The sequence below is a fragment of the Salvelinus alpinus genome, chromosome 14 (assembly GCF_045679555.1).
Source record: "Salvelinus alpinus chromosome 14, SLU_Salpinus.1, whole genome shotgun sequence".
Taxonomy (NCBI): domain Eukaryota; kingdom Metazoa; phylum Chordata; class Actinopteri; order Salmoniformes; family Salmonidae; genus Salvelinus; species Salvelinus alpinus.
This window is the reverse complement of record NC_092099.1, coordinates 36,847,610-36,867,953: the sequence shown is the minus strand read 5'-3', so window position 1 is coordinate 36,867,953 and position 20,344 is coordinate 36,847,610. Positions and strand designations below refer to the sequence as shown.

Here is a 20,344-nt window from a genome sequence, read left to right as displayed (position 1 = left end):
CTTTAAAATGATATAAAACACATGAATGTCTGAGGAATTTTAATTGAGATTTCTTTTTATATATTTTTTTGAATTTGGCGCCCTGCACTTTTTTGTTTGTTTTTGTCATATCGATCCGGTTACCGGGATTGCAGCCATAAGAAGCTAACCAGCTCTGCATGGGTGTGTAAAATGGTCAGAGTGAGCTGTTCTCTCATTTGTGTCTGGAAGGAGCTAGCAAGCTAGCCAACGTTAGTCAGTTAGCTTGGGTGTTTGACTGGTGTTGTTAGGACAGAACGTTCAGATCAACCCTACTCTTCGGCCTCCCACGCAAATCCTTAAAGAGATATGTGGGGCTAAACCTTAAATGCTTGAGGGCAGGGGGCAGCATTTTCACTTTCGGGAAAAATAGCATGCCAAAATTCAACTGCTTGCTACTCATCCCCAGAATATAAGATATGCATATTATTAGTAGATTTGGATAGAAAACACTCTGAAGTCTCTAAAACTGTTTGAATCATGTCTGTGAGAATAACAGAACTTATGTAGCAGGCAAAACCCTGAGGACAAACCATTCAGAATTTGTATTTTTTTGATGTCACTGTCTTTTCAATGAGTTTTTTTAGAGACACCAGATTTCTAATGGACTTGCTTGCAGATCCTACCGCTTCCACTGGATGTCACCAGTCCTTGGAAATCGGTTGAGGTTATTCCTTTGTGTAGTGAAGAAGTAGGGCTATCGTAAATGAGGGTCACATGAAGTAAATATTTTGAGAGAGTCACGTTACGAAAAAAGTTTCGTCAGATTGTTTTCTTTTTGTATTGAACACAGATCATCCCGTCTTCAAATTGATCGATTATTAACGTTTAAAAATACCTAACGCTGTATTACCAAAGTAGTTTGAAATGTTTTGGTAAAGTTTACATGTAACTTTTGATATATTTTGTAGTGACTTGGCGAAAGTTGGAAGCTGTTTTTCTGGATGAAACGGTCCAAATAAATTGACATTTTGGATATATATCGACGGAATTAATCGAACAAAGGACCATGTGTGTGTTTATGGGACATATTGGAGTGCCAACAAAAGAATTTCGTCAAAGGTAAGGCATGATTTATATTTTATTTCTGCGTTTTGTGTCGTGCTTGCAGTGATGAAATATGCTTCTCTCTTTGTTTACTTTTGTGCTATCATCAGATAATAGCATCTTATGCTTTCGCCGAAAAGCTTTTTTGAAATCTGACATGTTGGCTGGATTCACAATGAGTGTAGCTTTAATTTGGTATCTTACATGTGTGATTTAATGAAAGTTTGATTTTTATATCATGTTATTTGAATATGGCGCGCTGTATTTTCCCTGGCTATTGGCCGGTGGGACGTTTGCGTCCCACCTGCCCCAGAGAAGTTAAGAGAGGGTGTGAACGATGCTGAATGGTGTAGACAAAGAAGAGCTCTCCAGTAGGTGTACCAAAACATTCAAATGCCATTTTCTCAAAAGTGAGGTTACAAGTTTATCAACTTTCAAAGCAGAATTACTTTTCTATTGTTCCTCAACTGTAGTGTATGATATACAATTTCTAGCTATGAGTCTCTACTTTTATCCAATGTAAAAAACACAATTTCAAATGTTCCTAAATAAGACCGAATCGAGCCGGTCGGTCACTTATAAACTCACCCCAGCCATGACAGTATACTTAACATTGACAGAGGAGTAAAAGTAATTCAGTGGACCCAGATTAAGCATAGTCCTGGACTAAAAAGCATGCTCAGTGGAAAATCCTAATTTAAAGGGCTTCTTTCCCAGGAGTAGGCTTAATCTGAATCCAGGATATAGAGCGGCCAAAGCTCTGCCCCCCCCCCCTCTAATGACCTTGTATTTCAGACAGACAGGACCTGGTTGTTTAATCATAGTCCATCAGTACTCATTACAGTCACTCCTCACTTTAACAAAGACCTTTCTCAATCTTCTTCCATCTCTAATTATCTGTGACTGATATGGTAACAGAGAGCTAGGGGGAAGGATAGTAGGTGAGCGTGAAAAAGAGATAAAGTGAGCACGAAAGAGTGAGCAAGATAAATATGTAAGGAAGGAGGAGTGGGACAGGAAAGGGAAGAGTAAATTGTCTCTAATTGTCTCTACAAATGTTACAGTATAGTAGCCTATTATCTTAATTATCCAGGTAATGACTGTGGCTGTACAGTCTGAGCTGGACCAAGTGGCCAGTAAACAGTTACAATTAAGGTCTGGATGACAGCTGTGAGGAAACTGACAGTTCCTTACTCTGTGCTCATCTCACAATGATGTGTTTTGGAACACCTCGGCATGTATTTTGGAATCAATTATAAGGTCATGATGTAGAAGCCATGAACAAAACACAGCTATAGGTTCAGAGAACATGTTAATTCAAATACCGTGAACCAAATAGTCTAGTATGTCAATCATCTGCATGAGCTCAAGAAATGCCACGCCCAAGAATAGCCATATAGCTATATAATACAGCCACTACCAGATTAAGCTCTGTCAGACGCTCTCCTGCCACAAAAAAAACTAGACGATGGGCACACTGATTTTTTTAAATGTTAAAAGTGACCTACTTAGTAGCACGCTCACAAAAGCAGCAATTTGATGTGTTATACAACTGCTGACCCCGTGGCTATATGACACAATGTACACGTGATCTAAGCCTAAGCGATTCCTTAATACAGCAGGGAAAAGACATATATCAAAGATGGCTGGGTATATTGTCTTAGCTACACTATTTACTTACACATCATAGCTGTATTTTCAATCCATTTCTTATGGAATTGCATAAGACACCAATGTATTGCAGAGTACAGGTAAATGAGTGATCACATAATATTATTTCTACCCACAAACGTATGTAATGTTGGCAGGCTACTAGAAGAAACACGACCTATCGTACAGCTATTAAAGGTAACATACAGTGCGCCTTCAGAGAGTATTCATACTCCTTGACTTAATTGCACATGTTGTTGTATTACAGCATGATGTATTAAATATATATTTTTTCTACACACAATTCCAATAATGAAAGTGCTAACATTTATTGAAAATGTAATACAGAAATCTCATTTACGTAAGTATCCACACCTTTGGCAGCGATTACAGCTTTGAGTCGTTCTGGGTATGTCTACCAGCTTTTCTCCCATTCTTCCTTGGAGATTTTTTCAAGCTCTGTTAAGTTAGATGTCAGCAATCTTCAAGTCTTTCCACAGATTTTCAATGGGATTCAAGTCCGGGCTTTGGCTGGGCCACTCAAGGACTTTCACATTATTGTTCTGAAGCCATTCCAGCATTGCTTTGGCTGTATGCTTGGGATCATTGTCCTGTTGGAATGTGAATCTTCGCCCCCAGTCTAAGGTCGTTTGCACTCTGAAGCACCACCATGCTTCATGGTAGGGATGGTGTTACATGTGATGAGCTGTGCTTGGTTTTCTCTAGACATAGTGCTTTGGCCAAAGAGTTCGATTTTTGTCTCATCAGACCACAGAATCTTTCACCTTACGCGCTCAGAATCTTTCACATGCCTATTTGTAAACAACAGACAGACAGGCTGTCATGTGCCTTTTTCTCAGGAGTGGCTTCCATCTGGCCACTCTCCAATAAAGCCCTGATTGGTGCTATCGAGACTGTTGTCCTTCTGAGAGTTCTCCCATCTCAGCCAAGGAACGCTGTAGTTTTGTCAGAGTGGTCATTGTGTTCTTGGACACCTCCCTGACCGTCCTTCATGGCCGGTTGCTAAGTTTGGCCAGACTACGGTTTGCAACTGCACATGGGGACACAGATCATACTTTTTGGAGAAATGTCCTCTCGTCTGATGAAACAAAAACAGAACTGTTTGGCCATAATAACCATCGTTATGTTTGGAGGAAAAAGGGGGAGGCTTGCAAGTCGAAGAACTCCATCCCAACCGTGAAGCACGGGGGTGGCAGCATCATGTTGTGGGGGTGATTTGCTGCAGGAGGGCCTGGTGCACTTCACAAAATAGATGGCTTCATGAGGTAGAAAATTATATGGATATATTGAAGCAACATCAAGACATCAGTCAGGAAGTTAAAGCTTGTTCGCAAATGGGTCTTCCAAATGAACAATGACCCCAAGCATACTTCCAAAGTTGTGGCAAAATGGCTTAAGGACAACAAAGTCAAGGTATTGGAGTGGCCATCACAAAGCCCTGACCTCAAGCCCATAGAAAATGTGTGTGCAGAACTGAAAAAGTGTGTGCGAGCAAGGAGGCCTACAATCCTGACTCAGTTACACCAGCTCTGTCAGGAGGAATGGGCCAAAATTCACCCAACTTATTGTGGGAAGCTTTTGGAAGGCTACCCGAAACATTTGACCCAAGTTAAACAATTTGAAGGCAATCCTACAATCCTACTATGTAAATGTCTGACCCACTGGGAATGTGATGAAAGAAATAAAAGCTGAAATAAATCACTCTCTCTACTATTATTCTGACATTTCACATTCTTAAAATGTGGTGATCCTAACTGACCTAAGATAGGGAGTTTTTACTAGGATTAAATGTCAGGAATTGTGAAAAACTGAGATTAAATGTATTTGGCTAAGGTGTATGTAAACTTCCGACTTCAACTGTGTGTGTGTGTATATGTATGTATATATACACACACAATATTTTTTCATAATATATATACATTTACTTATTTTAGGCCTATATTTATTTTGAATGCAACTATAGTTGAAGTGTTTTCTATTTACCTTTTTAGATTTTATATATTCATATTTTATAACATGCTTAATTGAACATTTGCACAAAGGTTCTAAATAAAAGGATAAATAATCAAATATGAGTAAGTACCTTTTATTTGTTGAGTATAATTCAAAATGTAATAAGAAATAGGCCTTTACATGTAATCATTTTATATAAACTATTTATTAATTGAATTTACAGAAAATGTGCTATATCGGGATCTGACATGTTGGCCATATCGCCCAGCCCTATTTGGTGTCACAGCAAAGGGGTGTGATTACTTATGAAAATTTGATATTTATGCATTTCTTTTTAAACAAATTTGCCAACATGTCTAAAAACATGTTTTCACATTGTCATGGGGTATTGTGTATAGACAGGTGAGAAAAAAATATATTTAATCAATTTTGAATTCAGGCTGTAACACAACAAAATGTGGAATAATTCAAGGGGTATGAATACTTTCTGAAGGCATTGTAAAGCATAGGCAGTTAAAAATCTCAACACCGGTTTTGAAACATAAAAGTTGTAGGTGCATTAAAAAGGTGAACTCAGAAGATATGCTTCCATACATAAAAGGTGTAGGTGCTTTAGTGTGTAGGATGCCTATAAACCTCCTCTGCCTACTACTGAATTTCTACAGAAAAATATATAGCGCTTGTTTATTACAATGTTTATTTCAATTTGATCATTTAAATCATTGTGGAGTACACCCAGTTCCTAAATGAGGGCGTTATTTGGGCTGTGTAAAGCTGCAAAACAAGGAAATTAAGATGACAAATGCTTCCCGAGTGACTTGGAAGAATCCAACAACCCAGGAGACCAGAAACAAATATTTAGATGACGGTCAGGGTTCAGATAAAAGGCTTTGGAAGCTCTTTAGATTAGATGGGCATGACATGGCAGGCTGGCAGCTAGGGAAAAGTACACTGGTGGAAGGGTACTGGGAGAATAAGTATTGTAACCTACTGTTTGGCTGTCAGGAAAGTCCATCTTGATCAACTTGTGGGCACACTCCTCAAAATCCAAACTGTTGAAAGAAGAGAAACATTTATTCATAATTCGTCATCACTTCATAATAATTATCCTATGAGTGCATAAGTTTGCATAATCAACTGTCAAACAGCTTTATTAAGTCATATGGACGAGGACATAGTGTCTGGGCACGAGGCAAGGTAACAACTTGCTCTGTGATGAAATGTTCCAAAATTATCACACAAAAAAATAAGTCTATATGTCCTCATGTATATTTTAGAAGTACGTTCAGTACCCATTTAGTGGAGTTTATATATCCATAAACTAACATGGGGCAGATTACTTATTTGAGTGTGATCACTTTGGAAAATTCCACCCAACAGCTCCATTTAGGAAGCAGGCAGGACTGCATCCTGCAGACATGGTATAAAACTGTGGTGAACACCATGGAGTTCTCATTTCATTCAGACATGGTGTAAAACTGTGGTGAACACCATGGAGTTCTCATTTCATTCAGACATGGTGTAAAACTGTGGTGGACACCATGGACTTCTCATTTCATTCAGACATGGTGTAAAACTGTGGTGGACACCATGGACTTCTCATTTCATTCAGACATGGTGTAAAACTGTGGTGGACACCATGGACTTCTCATTTCATTCAGACATGGTGTAAAACTGTGGTGGACACCATGGACTTCTCATTTCATTCAGACATGGTGTAAAACTGTGGTGGACACCATGGACTTCTCATTTCATTCAGACATGGTGTAAAACTGTGGTGGACACCATGGACTTCTCATTTCATTCAGATATGGTGTAAAACTGTGGTGGACACCATGGACTTCTCATTTCATTCAGACATGGTGTAAAACTGTGGTGGACACCATGGACTTCTCATTTCATTCAGACATGGTGTAAAACTGTGGTGGACACCATGGAGTTCTCATTTCATTCAGACATGGTGTAAAACTGTGGTGGACACCACGGACTTCATTTAATTCAGACATTTCTCTTCTATAGCTGCCAAAACTGCTGACACAGACCGACACACTGCTGAGCCAACAGTGTTGATCCACAACGTCTGGACCAAAATTCACACAACACTAAAAACTGTCCTGACCGTGTCGCTCAGATGGTATAGCATGGCACTTGCAAAGCCAGGGTTGTGGGTTTGATTCCCACGGGGGACCAGAACGAATGAAAATGTATGCAGTCACTGGATAAGTGTCTGCTAAATGACTCAAATGTAAATGTTTTTTTTTTTACCATGACTAGACAGGGGAATTCTGATTGGGCGGTGTTAAAACAGAGATTGGATAATCCCAGGCAGTGAATGTTATGTATCCTTATTCAATACATGTGACTATCCCATTTACGAAGGAAGATTTGTAGAAACTCGTTTGGAAGCCGACACTGATCCGTGTGTAAATTATGCAGAAGGATATGCATCATACAGGCTATATTCATGTTTCTGTAGAAGAAAAAGAGGAGCGCGCAAGGCCTAATGTTATTTCCTGTGGTTACTTATCAGTGTTTCTAAAGCTTAGCCCCTTACTTCTCCAGGTTGGTGCTTTTGCCTTTTCTAGCAGCGGAGCAGATAACCTTCTCAAACTATAGACTTTTGTTTTTACTTGTTCGACCGAAAGTAGTCTTTTTTTGACCAATCGATTGGTTAAAATTGTAAAATGTGTATTTTTCCATATATAGACACACATGTGTTTGAATAAAATTAACTACATGTACTGAGTTTGTCTGATGCTTTAAGCACAATGTTTGATTAAATAATTAAAACAAACTGACTCAAGAGTGAGCCAGAGATCGAGATGGTCTAACCAAAATAAAAATTAAAAGAACTTTACGATCCTCCTCCTCCTGCTGGCCTTTGCAGATTCTGCAGTTACGCTTCTGAAGTTGCGGTAATTGGCAATTTATCTTACCATTTCCTATGATTTGCGGGCCACTTTTGATTTTCATATGCACGTTTTCGTGGAACAGTTTTATTTCATTTTTAACAGTCTTCTCAAAATCATTGTCTGTGGTTAATCTACATTCTATCTAAATGAAAATTATACAAATCTAAAAGTAGCTTATTGCCAACCATGTTAAAATAGACTACACAAACAAATAAGCTTACAATTGGCTCATTCATCCCCCCTCCTGTCCCTTGTAACTATTCCCCAGGCCATTGCTGTAAATGAGAATGTGTTGTCAGTCAACTTATCTTGTAAAATATAACGGTTAAATAAAAATAAATAAAAACACTGCAGCTTGCAGGTAGAAATTATCCTGATAAAAATAAATATCCTATAAATCACATAGGCCATGCGTAGCCAGTCTACAACCAACTTGATAATATTTTTATCAACTATCAACTGGGTCAGCCCAAAACTAGTGCTAGCAATATAATATAAAATACTCTTGAGAAATACATTTTTTCACAGAACACCATCCCAACCGTGAAGCATGGGGGTGGCAGCATCATGTTGTGGGGGTGCTTTGCTGCAGGAGGGTCTGATGCACTTCACAAAATAGATGGCATCATTAGGACGGAAAACTATGTCGATATATTCAAGACATCAGTCAGGAAGTTAAAGCTTGGTCGCAAATGGGTCTTCCAAATGAACAATGACCCCAAGCATACTTCCAAAGTTGTGGCAAAATGGCTTAAAGACAACAAAGTCAAGGTATTGGAGTGGCCATCACGAAACCCTGACCTCCATCCTATAGAACATTTGTGGGCAGAACTGAAAAAGCATGTGCGAGCAAGGAGGCCTACAAACCTGACTCAGTTACACCAGCTCTGTCAGGAGGAATGGGCTAAAATTCACCCAACTTATTGTGGGAAGCTACCCAAAACGTTTGACCCAAGGTAAACATTTTTAAGGAAATGCTACCAAATACTAATTGAGTGTATGTAAACTTCTGACCCTCTGGGAATGTGATGAAAGAAATAAAAGCTGAAATAAATCTTTCTCTCTACTATTATTCTGACATTTCACATTCTTAAATAAAGTGGTGATCCTAACTGACCTAAGACAGATAATTTTTACTAGGATTAAATGTCAGGAATTGTGAAAAACTGAGTTAAAATGCATTTGGCTAAAGTGTATGTAAACTTCAACTGTAGCACCAGTCAAAAGTTGACACACCTACTCATTCAAGGGTTTTTCTTTATTTTTACATTTTAGAATGATAGTGACGGCATCAAAACTATGAAATAACAGATATGGAATCATGTAGAAACCAAAAAAGGGTTAAACAAACCAAAATATATTTTAGATTCTTCAAAGTAGCCACCCTTTGCCTTGATGACAGCTTTGCACACTCTTCGCATTCTCTCAACCAGCTTCATGACGTAGTCACCTAGAATGCATTTCAATTAACTTCTTTGGGATAGGGGGCAGCATTTTCACTTTTGGATTAATAGCGCGCCCAGAGTGAACTGCATCCTACTCAGTCCCAGATGCTAATATAGAAAACACTCTGAAGTTTCTAAAACTGTTTGAATGATGTGAAATCTGAGGTTTGTAGTTTTTGAACTCAGTCCCTATCGAATTCACAGTGGGATATGGGTTATGTTGCACTTCCTAAGGCTTCCACTAGATCTCAACTGTCTTTAGAACGTTGTTTCAGGCTTCTCATGTGAAGGGGGCCGGATGGGAGCTGTTTGACTAAGGGGTCTGCCACAGACAATGGAATTCTCCGGTTGGAACATTATTGAACATTTATGATAAAAACATCCTAAATATTGATTCTATACTTAGTTTGACAAGTTTCTTCGACCTGTAATATAACTTTTTGAACTTTTCGTCCGACTGGACCTGAACGCGCTTTTGGATTTGTATACCAAACGCCCTAACAAAAGAAGCTATTTGACATAATGTCCATCATTTATGTCCATTTATCGAACAAAACAAACATTTATTGTGGAACTGCGATTCCTGGGAGTGCATTCTGATGAAGATCAAAGGTAAGTGAATATTTAGAATGCTATTATGACTAATGTTGACTGCGCAACATGGCGGATATTTCTTTTGGCTGGTTTGGGCTCTGAGCGCCGTTCTCAGATTATGTTTTTTCCGTAAAGTGTTTTTGAAATCTGACACAGTGGTTGCATTAACTTCTTATGGCTGCAGGGGCAGTATTGAGTAGCTTGGATGAAAGGTGCCCAGAGGTGCCCAGAGTAAACGGCCTGCTCCTCAGTCCCAGTTGCTAATATATGCATATTATTATTAGTATTGGATAGAAAACACTCTGAAGTTTCTAAAACTGTTTGAATTATGTCTGTGAGTATAACAGACCTCATATGGCAGGCAAAAACCTGAGATGAAATCCAAACAGGAAGTGGGAAATCTGAGGTTGGTCGATTTTCAACCCAGCCCCTATTGAATACACAGTGGGATATGGGTTATGTTGCACTTCCTAAGGCTTCCACTAGATGTCAACCGTCTTCAGAAACTTGTTTGACAAGTTTCTACGGACAGTAACGGAACATTTTGACATTTCGTCTGCAACTAGGGAACGCACTTCATGACTTTGGATTTGTTTACCAAACGTGCTAACAAAAGTAGCTCTTTGGACATAAATGATGGACATTATCGAACTAAATCAAACATTTAATGTGGAACTGGGATTCCTGAGAGTGCATTCTGATGAAGATCATCAAAGGTAAGTGAATATTTATAATGCTATTTCTGACTTCTGTTGACTACCCAATATGGCGGATATCTTTTGGCTGCTTTGTTGTCTGAAAGCTGTACTCAGATTATTGCATGGTTTGCTTTTTCCGTAAAGTTTTTTTTTAATCTGACACAGCGGTTGCATTAAGGAGAAGTGTGTATATATTTCCATGTTCTAACAATTGTATTTTCATCGACATTTATAATGAGTATTTCTGTAAAATGATGTGGCTCTCTGCAATATCACCGGATGTTTTTGGAACTAGTGAATTAACGCGCCAATGTATACTGAGTTTTTAAAAATATAAATATGCACTTTATCGAACAAAACATATATGTATTGTGTAACATGAAGTCCTATGAGTGTCATCTGATGAAGATTAATTTTATCTCTATTTGTGCTTTTTGTGACTCCTCTCTATGGCTGGAAAAATGGCAGAATTTTTCTGTGACTTGGCGGTGACCTAACATAATCGTTTGTGTTTTTTTCGCTGTAAAGCCTATTTGAAATCGGACACTTTGGTGAGATTAACAACAAGATTACCTTTAAAATGGTATGTATGTTTGAGGATTTTTAATTATGAGATTTCTGTTGTTTGAATTTGGCACCCTGCACTTTCACTGGCTGTTATCATATCAATCCTGGCTGGGTTTTTCCTGTGACTTGGTGGTGACCTAACATAATCGTTTGTGGAGCTTTCGCTGTAAAGCATTTTTGAAATCAGACAATGTGGCTGGATTAAAGAGAATTCTATCTTTAAAATGGTGCCTAATACTTGTATGTTTGAGAAATTTGATTTATGATATTTCTGTTGATTTGTATTTGGCGCCCTGCAATTTCATTGGCTGTTGGCGAGGGGTTCCGCTAGACAGGTTAACAGGTGTGCCTTGTTAAAAGTTAATTTGTTGAAATTCTTTCCCTCTTAATGCATTTTAGACAATCAGTTGTGTTGTGACAAGGTAGGGTTGGTATACAGAAGATAACCCTATTTGGTAAAAGACCAAGTCCATATTATGGCAAGAACAGCTCAAATAAGCAAAGAGAAACGACAGTCAATCAATACTTTAAGATATGAAGGTCAGTCAATGCGAAACATTTCAAGAACTTTGAAAGTTTCTTCAAGTGCAGTCGCAAAAACCATCAAGCGCTATGACGGAAACTGACTCTCATGAGGACTGCCACAGGAAAGGAAGACCCTGAGTTACCTCTGCTGCAGAGGATAAGTTCATTAGTTATCTGCACCTCAGATTGCAGCCCAAATAAATGCTTCACAGAGTTCAAGTAACCGACACATCTCAACATCAACTGTTCAGAGGAGACGGCGTGAATCAGGCCTTCATGGTCAAATTGCTGCAAAGAAACCACTACTACAGGACACAAATAAGAAGAGACTTGCTTGGGCCAAAACAAGCAATGGACATTAGACCAGTAGAAATCTGTCCTTTGGTCTGATGAGTCCAAATATGAGATTTTTGGTTCCAATCGCCGTGTCTTTGTGAGACGCAGAGTAGGTGAACGGATGATCTCTGCATGTGTGGTTCCCACCGTGAAGCATGGAGGTCGTGTGATGGTATGGGGGTGCTTTGCTGATGACACTGTCAGTGATTTATTCAAGGCACATTTAACCAACAGCATTCTGCAGTGATACACCATCCCATCTGGTTTGCGCTTAGTGGGACTATCATTTGTTTTTCATCAGAACAATGACCCAACACACTTCCAGGCTGTGTAAGGGCTATTTGATTAAGAAGGAGAGTGATGGAGTGCTGCATCAGATGACCTGGCCTCCACAATCACCCGACCTCAACCCAATTGAGATGGCTTGGGATGAGTTGGACCGCAGACTGAAGGAAAAGCAGCCAACAAGTTCTCAGCATATGTGGGAACTCCTTCAAGACGGTTGGAAAAGCATTCCAGGTGAAGCTGATTGAGAGAATGCCAAGAGTGTGCAAAGCTGTCATCAATGCAAAGGGTGGCTACTTTGAAGAATCTAAAATATTATTCTAATTTGTTTTATAGAATCATGTAGGAACCAAAGATATGTATGTGTTATGTCATAGTTTTGATGTCTTCACTATTATTCTACAATGTAGAAAATAGTAAAAATAAAGAAAAGGTGTGTTTAAACTTTTGACTGGTACTGTATGTAATGGGGAATTGATAGACTACCAATCAGAGGGCAAACAATTCACACAATGAAGTTATGAAACAATGAATGCGCACGAAATGGCGGGAGTGCGCATTCTGGAGACGTGCCTTGTGCATCTTAGCCACAATCCCAATATTCTTGGACAGTGGCAACTCCGTGGCCTCCTCAATGGATTATTCCACTGAGACAGGCCCAAATGACTGGTGTCTCGAGTGCCATGATAAAAAATTATATATTTTGCACTGCTCGACTAAAAAAAATCTTGGTCAACCAACAGCCTATCCAACCCCACTACAGACCCAAACCCAGCTCATCCAAGCCCAGTTGTAAGGGGCTGGCCTTGCTACACATTCACCATAGTTGCTTGAACCGTGCTGTAAAGGCCAATATGAAAGGAAAATAACCAAGCCGGCCCAGTTCGATTCAGGTCAGCACAATAATGTGAAAAGGCTAAGGAGGCGGACCACATCTCTACCACAGCCTTTCAGATTGAGTACGGTCTGGGTGTTTTCTGTCTCCTCTCTGGGGTCCTGCTAATCTTTTAATTACAGACTATCACAATAAAACAGACAGGCCGGTCAATGGAAACAACTTGAGTAGAATGGAAAATAATGGGAAATGTGACACAAACAACTAGGCTAAGTCAAACAACTAACCTTCAATAGAAGGACTGACAGATACGCCAAATGTTTACGTCAAAATGCTATGCAAACATGCTAATGCTATGCAGTATGCAAACATGTAATACAAATAGGCCTACACTGTGTACATACATAAGATACATACAAATACTCTGGCTATGACTATTGGTGGCCTGAAGACATTCTTTCAGAAACAAGATTCAAAATCGACTGCACACATGCATAACCGCTTATCTAAAAGGGTTTAAAAGAGAAGAGCTTTCAGCATCATTAACATCTGACTGGTCCCTGAACGGCCGCGAGGCAGACTGTCTGATAGACAAGTGAATGGCTCTGTAGTACCTTCCTTCCACCTACCTACTTCATCTGACAGTAAGTGAATGGTTATCTGCTCTGTGCTCTCCTTCCTACAACCTACACCAGCTGGAAAAAGACCAGCTCAGCTTTAGAGAAGAAGAATGTAGGCAGAAAAGCCCACAACGGTTACTGTTCTCTTTGCACTCTATGACCAGGGTTCATTCATTAGGCAGCAAATGGAAGCAACTGTGAAGGACTACCTGGACCAATGTTGTTACGATCAGGGACGCAAACTTGTGAGGGCCAAAAAAGGTGACACTTTTTTTTGCACTGAAACATGCAAGAAAAAAAATCCCTGCTAGGGGGAAATGCAGGTTAACTAATTAAACAAAGAAAATGATCTATATGATCAGTCTCTGTGTGTAAAATAAAAAGTTGTTAATGTAACCTAATGTGAACCTAATGTTATTTGCTGCCTAGACTTTACTGCAAATGACACTCTTGAGAAAAAACATTACACTAAAATTGCAGTTAGCCATGACAGCCTTTATAATAGAGCGCTTGTGACCACACACACACACATCTAAATATTGCACTTGGGAAAAACACATCTTAAAAGAAGAAATCGAATGAAACAAACAGGCATTCTATTTTTGCTCCATTATAGTGGCCACCGTAGTAGACATCGATCAAGTGCACATGGCTACATGTGTGCAAAAAAAACATTGACTGAGTAAAACATTTTATAATCCCCGCTCACTCACACACAAGTGTTACTGTCAAATTCAACACAACAAAAGCAATATCTTTGGCCTACACTGCACAGTACTACATTGTACACTTTCTGCCTGTGGACATCTGTTCTACAATGTGCCAGCAGAGCATGATTCCGTTTGTTGGCATAACTGATCTCTTTCAGGCAGAGTACACCTAGCATACTCATTTTCATCCACTGTATTTAAAAAGTGAAAAAGAGGGAAAGTGTGTGGTGTTCCTTTCACCTCTATAGTGGCATCCAGCTTAAGCCAGGCCCAGCTCCAGCTAGAGTACACATGATCCCTGAATCCACTTGTTTAACAAGCAACGCCTCATTTTCACCTAATTCTCTCATTCTGGAAATTAACCACATTCTGTAGAGGGAAAACATTAGTTAACAGATAGTGGTTAGATAGTTAACATTTCACAGATTGCCAGGAAAACATTAGTTAACAGATAGTGGTTAGATAGTTAACATTTCACAGATTGCCAGGGTCCGGGAAGCAACTAACACGTTATAACTTGAGGAACGCAAGGAGTAGTTAATACTATTGCGAATTGGTTAGGTTATGAATGTTAGCTCATCTGATGTTGTAACGTTAACGTAAACTCACCCCATTCCGTACAAATGTGCGCAACCACAACATTCAAATGAGACTACAAAGAAAACTAATGGAACTGTAGCGACTGTGTTGACTTCAAAATCGGGGGTGTGAACTAGGTTTCTATTCAAGTGTTGATCGACATGGTAATGGCTCTATAGTATTGGAGAAAAGTAAAAAAAACAGACCCTCCGTTACATCGTGACGTGTCATGTCGTAATGTACAGGACGCATAAAGCAACTATTTCTGTCTTACAATCTCTCTCCACCAGGTGTAGCACTTCTCTCATCGTTTAAAAACAAGAAATGGACAGTGACGGGGGTAAGGGGGGATACCTAGTCATTTTTTGCGCCATCATTGCATGCGATCATCATTCTCAAAGCCGCTGTTTACTTCTAAGATCACTTTAGCACCGCCCTAAAAACAGGATTTAAATTCGACACAAACCTTCAAATAGGTATGTAATGACACATTATATAAACTCTTTATAGTGTTTTATTTACATTTTTGAGGCGATAAGGTGATAAGTTGGACAGATCAAGTGGGGGAAAAAAGCAATTTTCCTACAACTTCTCACTATCACGCATTAGTTTCGCTTCCCCACCCGCCATTTTTAAAAAGAGACGACGGGGCTCATTGCCTGCTTGAATTATGCAGAAACTGGCAGCGTTTAAGTCATGTAATTGATTATGTTGGAAAGGGGAGAAATTGTGCTTTACAATGGTATTGACATTACAATTGATCTGGAAGTATTACGTTTTTGGGGTGCTAAAATAAGGGAAATTGTACAGACCAAGGCGATGTACGAGTTTACGTTAGCTGTGTGACATTATTAGCCAGCTAATTCTCATAAACTCAATAATTTGATCAGATAAATTGGCTAATGTTGCTCAATATTTCTCTGGCTAGCTAACGGAGAATTCCATCCAATTAGCAAGCTTCTTAACAATGCTAACAATACTTGTTCCACCACACTTTCTCCCTCACCTCAAACTTTCCAAATGCCAGTTGTTTCGGTTACAGCTCATGAAGTATGCTTCATCAACTTCTCACCCCCAACTCCGTGGTCAGGCTTCTCACCTAACGTTACCTCTTCGTTATCTTTCAGGGGACGCGCTGCTGTAACTGGCAAGCTGCCTTTCCGGTCTTTCCAGAGCGCGCGCTGATGCTGTAACTAGTAAATTGGTTCTCTTCTCTCGTTCAACATTCAACAGAATATGCTGCGCTGCATTCTGTTGTTATGTGAACGATTGGCTGAACCTTGGATACAGCCAGTATTGCTCCAAACGCGCATCACTCGCTTACTACAGCCAGTAGTGATCCAAAGCCCCCTCCTTTCCGAAACGTTTCTCATCGGATCTACACGAAGCACGCATGTCACCTATTTTGGATTCAAAACGGCGAATTTCTCCACGAAAGGTGACTAGTTTGCATCCCTGTACGATGTACTCTAATAACCCAGCCATGCACGCCGCTACACCATGGCTAGGAAGGGATATAGCCCCGTCACAAATCTGCGTATCCCCAGTTAAGCCCCCTAAAGCATTTTAGTATTTATTTTTATTTTTAAACAAAGAAATATGTACAAGTTAATAACAAGCCATTCTGTTCCCAATCTGATTCCTGGCTGCGTGCTCGTGCCGGGCGTGTACCCGGGGAAAATACGTCTTAGCATGTGAGACGTTTTTGTCATTGCCTTGTGGTCACTTCTATTAGGCTTATAGCGATTTTGTTGAATATTCTTTGGCCAAATTCAATTAAAAACTACATTTAAATATAATGTGCTGTGTGCCATATCTGCTTTTATTGAAAAAACGAGAACTTCCGTATAACTCTGAAGTCATGAAAATCGACCATTTTCTTAGCACCCCCCACGTATTGATCAAGCTTGCCCTTAGCCCCGGGAGACAAAAACATCCTGGCGCCGTGCCTGAACCCAGCGCAACTAGAGATAAACCTCCCAAAATGATGATGAAACTAAAGCATGGTGCATTCTGATCGTAGACTTCACCTCAGCTGCTGTGCATTAATTAATACTTCACCACCTGCTGCAGCCCCCCTACGGGCTCACACACAAATAGCGTTTGCTGGCCCAGAGTACTTAGCAGCTCTGAACGTAATTTGCGAAAAACCGTGTGCACCAATTTTACATGTAGAATTGCATGAAAAATGTCGGCAGTCATACGTCTACAGCGGGTGGTCCCTGAAACACAGTGCATGCAAGATCCACATTCGGTGCGCTCTGCGCGAGCCTTAACAGCAATTCTATTCTATCTAGAGTCAATAAAACCTAGATTATGCCCCCCTCCCCATTTTTTCACCCATTTAAAACATTTGATGTCAATGAATGTGTGCAAATCAAACTTTCATGAAACTAGGGGGGGGGGGGGCGTTCTTAATAAAAATACAGCTTTAAATAAACTGCATCCTTCTACACTCTTCTCTATCTGCAGTGGACATGGAGGGATGTTCAGCCATCTGGTTAGGGTTTTATTTGAGCCCTGAGGAAAAGTCTACTACTGCCCCATTTCTGTTGAATACATCCCTGAATTTGGGCACGTTCCCGTTCTGTTGGCATTAGCAGCTCTAGTTTACTTTTCTTGACAGAAAAACAGCATTCAGGCAGCGCGGACACACACACAGTATAGTACCCACCTTGACTGGATGGCGAGATAGATGGTGCGGCGAAATGCGACCAGGTTGACTTCCGTCTGGTCGAAGATGGTGACTTTCTCTGCTTCTATAAAAGGAAAACAATCAATAGTTGGAGGGGTTGTATTCATTGTTGCACCATCACGAGTTTGTCATAATATCCGTCTCCAAACAGAGGTCAGTCAGTCTGTCTCACTTACTCTTTACAGAGAGTTATTTAAACTCTTCTTAAATTGTTAGTGAAGGAAGAATGCTGAGCAGATTAGCAATGAACAATGTGGTTCTGTGGCATGGTGCTACTAGCCCACAGAGATGACAGACATGGCTCTTGGGTAGTTCAAAATGTTGATTGGGGACCTCCTTGAAGCGAAATGTGAATATTTTTCTTGAAAATGTGTATTATATTGTATTTTACATTGTAAATTGTGTATATGCAGAGCTCCCTTGTAAAAGAGACCGTGGTCTCAATGGAGACTCCCTTTGAAAATAAAGGTCAAATAAACAAACTGAAAAAGACTGCACTCACTGTAGTAGAAGTCACTTTGAATAAGTGTCTGCTACGTGGCATATCATATTTTATTGAAACTGTGGGGTCACACAAGTCTATAGAGTAGGAGTACTTTATGGATGTAGTGCAGAAGTGTTCTGACAGGTTGTCTAGAAGGGGAGCAGAGCAGTCAGACCACTCCTTCCTTCCTAATGGTCTTGGTATGTGGTGCATTTCCTTTGCAGTCCTGAGCCGCTGGGGATGAGATTTCTGGGACAGATAACCTCTGGGACCAATGAGGACAGCCAAGGCCGAGGCCACCAACACTGTCCCCAAGTGCTCCCCCCCTCAGTTAGGACACAGAATACCTACTGCAACATCAGTGAAAAGTTACATGTAGCCTAATCTATACCTTTTCAGGTGTGTTCAGGTGTCTGTCTGTTTACTGTTGTTTGTTTCTTATTTCGATTCTATGTGACTTGTGATCTGTGGAAAGAACTGGCTCATGAGGGATATGCCTAATAAGCGTAATCAATGGCATCAATCAATCAGTCACTGTCACAATCAAGAGTCACATGGACCCTAGTACATGCATATATACCATCTCCGCCCTCTTCCCCCTCTTTTTCTCCATCATCTTCATCATCGTCACTTCCATCCACGTCTTCTCCAGAGTCACTGCTGCCCTCATCCAGGATCTCTGAGGGGAAAAGACAGGTAAATGGTATACTGTACCTTTAAAACAATAACTTCCTTCCACATTTTTCTTACAAAACAACGAACTGAAATGTCTCCCAATATGTTAACACAATATGTTAACAATGTCATTGTGACAGTATAATGCAATTCAATTGGTTTTGGTAATACAAAATGACTACTCTATGGTAGCTGCAACACTAGCTAGGTAGCAGCATGGCTCCACAACCACTTATCCATTACACTTTACACAGCATTCATTTCAACGGTATACTGTAATAAGAATGGCCTTATTGCTTCACCTTAAGGCATTTAATTGGCAGTGTGATCCCTCAAACTATCAACTCACCCTTCTTAATTGCTTTGTACTTCTCCTCGTTCTCCAAGAAGTCTGGATCCATCTTAAAGACATCTGCAAGATGGACAGAAGCATTGTTTTTAATAGCAACCATTAGTTCGCAATTAGTACATTTCAGAGCAATTAAAGTTATTGCAAATGAGACGCAATCAGAAGTAATAACCCATAAAAAACAGAAGCACTGTGTATTAAGATGCAATTCATTATAGGGCTTAATGTGACAATTGCTTTGCCCCCTGAAGGGATGCTTGTATAGATTCTCAATTAGGAAAGGTTTGTCTGTGCTGAAGCTACAGAAAATATGCTTATTCTGTTGAATTGTACAAACATAAATAAATAGCGAAACAGAGGCATAGTTTTAATGTCAGTATGGAAATGTAACCCTCTATTATGAGACCGAGGGAGAGAGAGAGGCTGAGAGAGAGAGCAAGAAAGAAAGATGGACAGAGATGGATATTGAAAGAGCGACCGAGCGAAACAGAAACTGTGTCCAAATATCCATACATGAGTCCTAAACAGTAGACCGTTTGTGTATGCGGAAAAAATAGAGTATACTTTAAATGCCCAGATGTCATTTCAGCTATTAGATATTGGGATGCACAACCAAAATCATTGAATAGCGGGAAACCACGCAATCACGCATTCTCAGTATGCGAAAATAGAATGTTTAATAATAGTATGTGACATTTCTAAAATCGAGTATGGTTTAAATGCCAGGATGTTATACTCATTTTGGCTTTTCATCTAGTAGAATTCAATGCACAATTTTCAACAATGCATTGGAAAAGGTGGGCTGCGAGTGACAGGCCCTAGTTCTCTTCAAGGAGCCAACAAAACTAGACTTCTTAATTGGGAAGATGTCCGAAGCCCTGTTCTCTTGGCCTTCATCAGAGCTTTTAAACTGAATATTAAACCACCTTTTGATTTGTGAATGTGTCGGCACAGGGGACTCAGGATGTGGCTGCGTTATTGATGTCATGTTAATCAGGACTTTTAACATATGGATTGTTTTAGTATTGTAGTCAAGGCTACCTATGTAATTTATGAATCAAGCCTAAGCAGTCATTCTGATCTCTTTCCCAATGATCAGTGCTTTAATTTATTTTGTTGCTGTCCAGCAGTTCTGAATTTGCGATGCACCCATCCAAGTTTTTCTGTGCAATAGTCTTATGATTTGAACATTTGAAAGTTTTGGTGTGTGTACTAGGCTATTTGATTTAATTTATCTATGTTATAGCACTTTGGTTTTACTAATAAATATGTTGAAATGGAACCAAATGATCTTTACCAGTCTTCAGTCCTTTTTTAAATAGGATAGATGGTCGAATGTGATAGTC

The 20,344-nt window shown here is 39.8% G+C and overlaps 1 protein-coding gene across 1 annotated transcript in view; it reads right to left on the bottom strand.

Moving 5' to 3' along the window:
- Nucleotides 1-20,344, bottom strand: part of LOC139538882 (pre-mRNA-splicing factor CWC22 homolog) — a 60,028-nt gene that overhangs the window by 23,376 nt on the left and 16,308 nt on the right. Inside the window, exons 12-15 of the mRNA XM_071341403.1 lie at nucleotides 18,999-19,061; nucleotides 18,555-18,653; nucleotides 17,470-17,554; nucleotides 5,681-5,741 (exon numbers count right to left, since the gene is read on the bottom strand). Coding sequence (XP_071197504.1) covers nucleotides 5,681-5,741; nucleotides 17,470-17,554; nucleotides 18,555-18,653; nucleotides 18,999-19,061 — 308 coding nt within the window. The remainder of the gene's footprint in view (nucleotides 1-5,680; nucleotides 5,742-17,469; nucleotides 17,555-18,554; nucleotides 18,654-18,998; nucleotides 19,062-20,344) is intronic.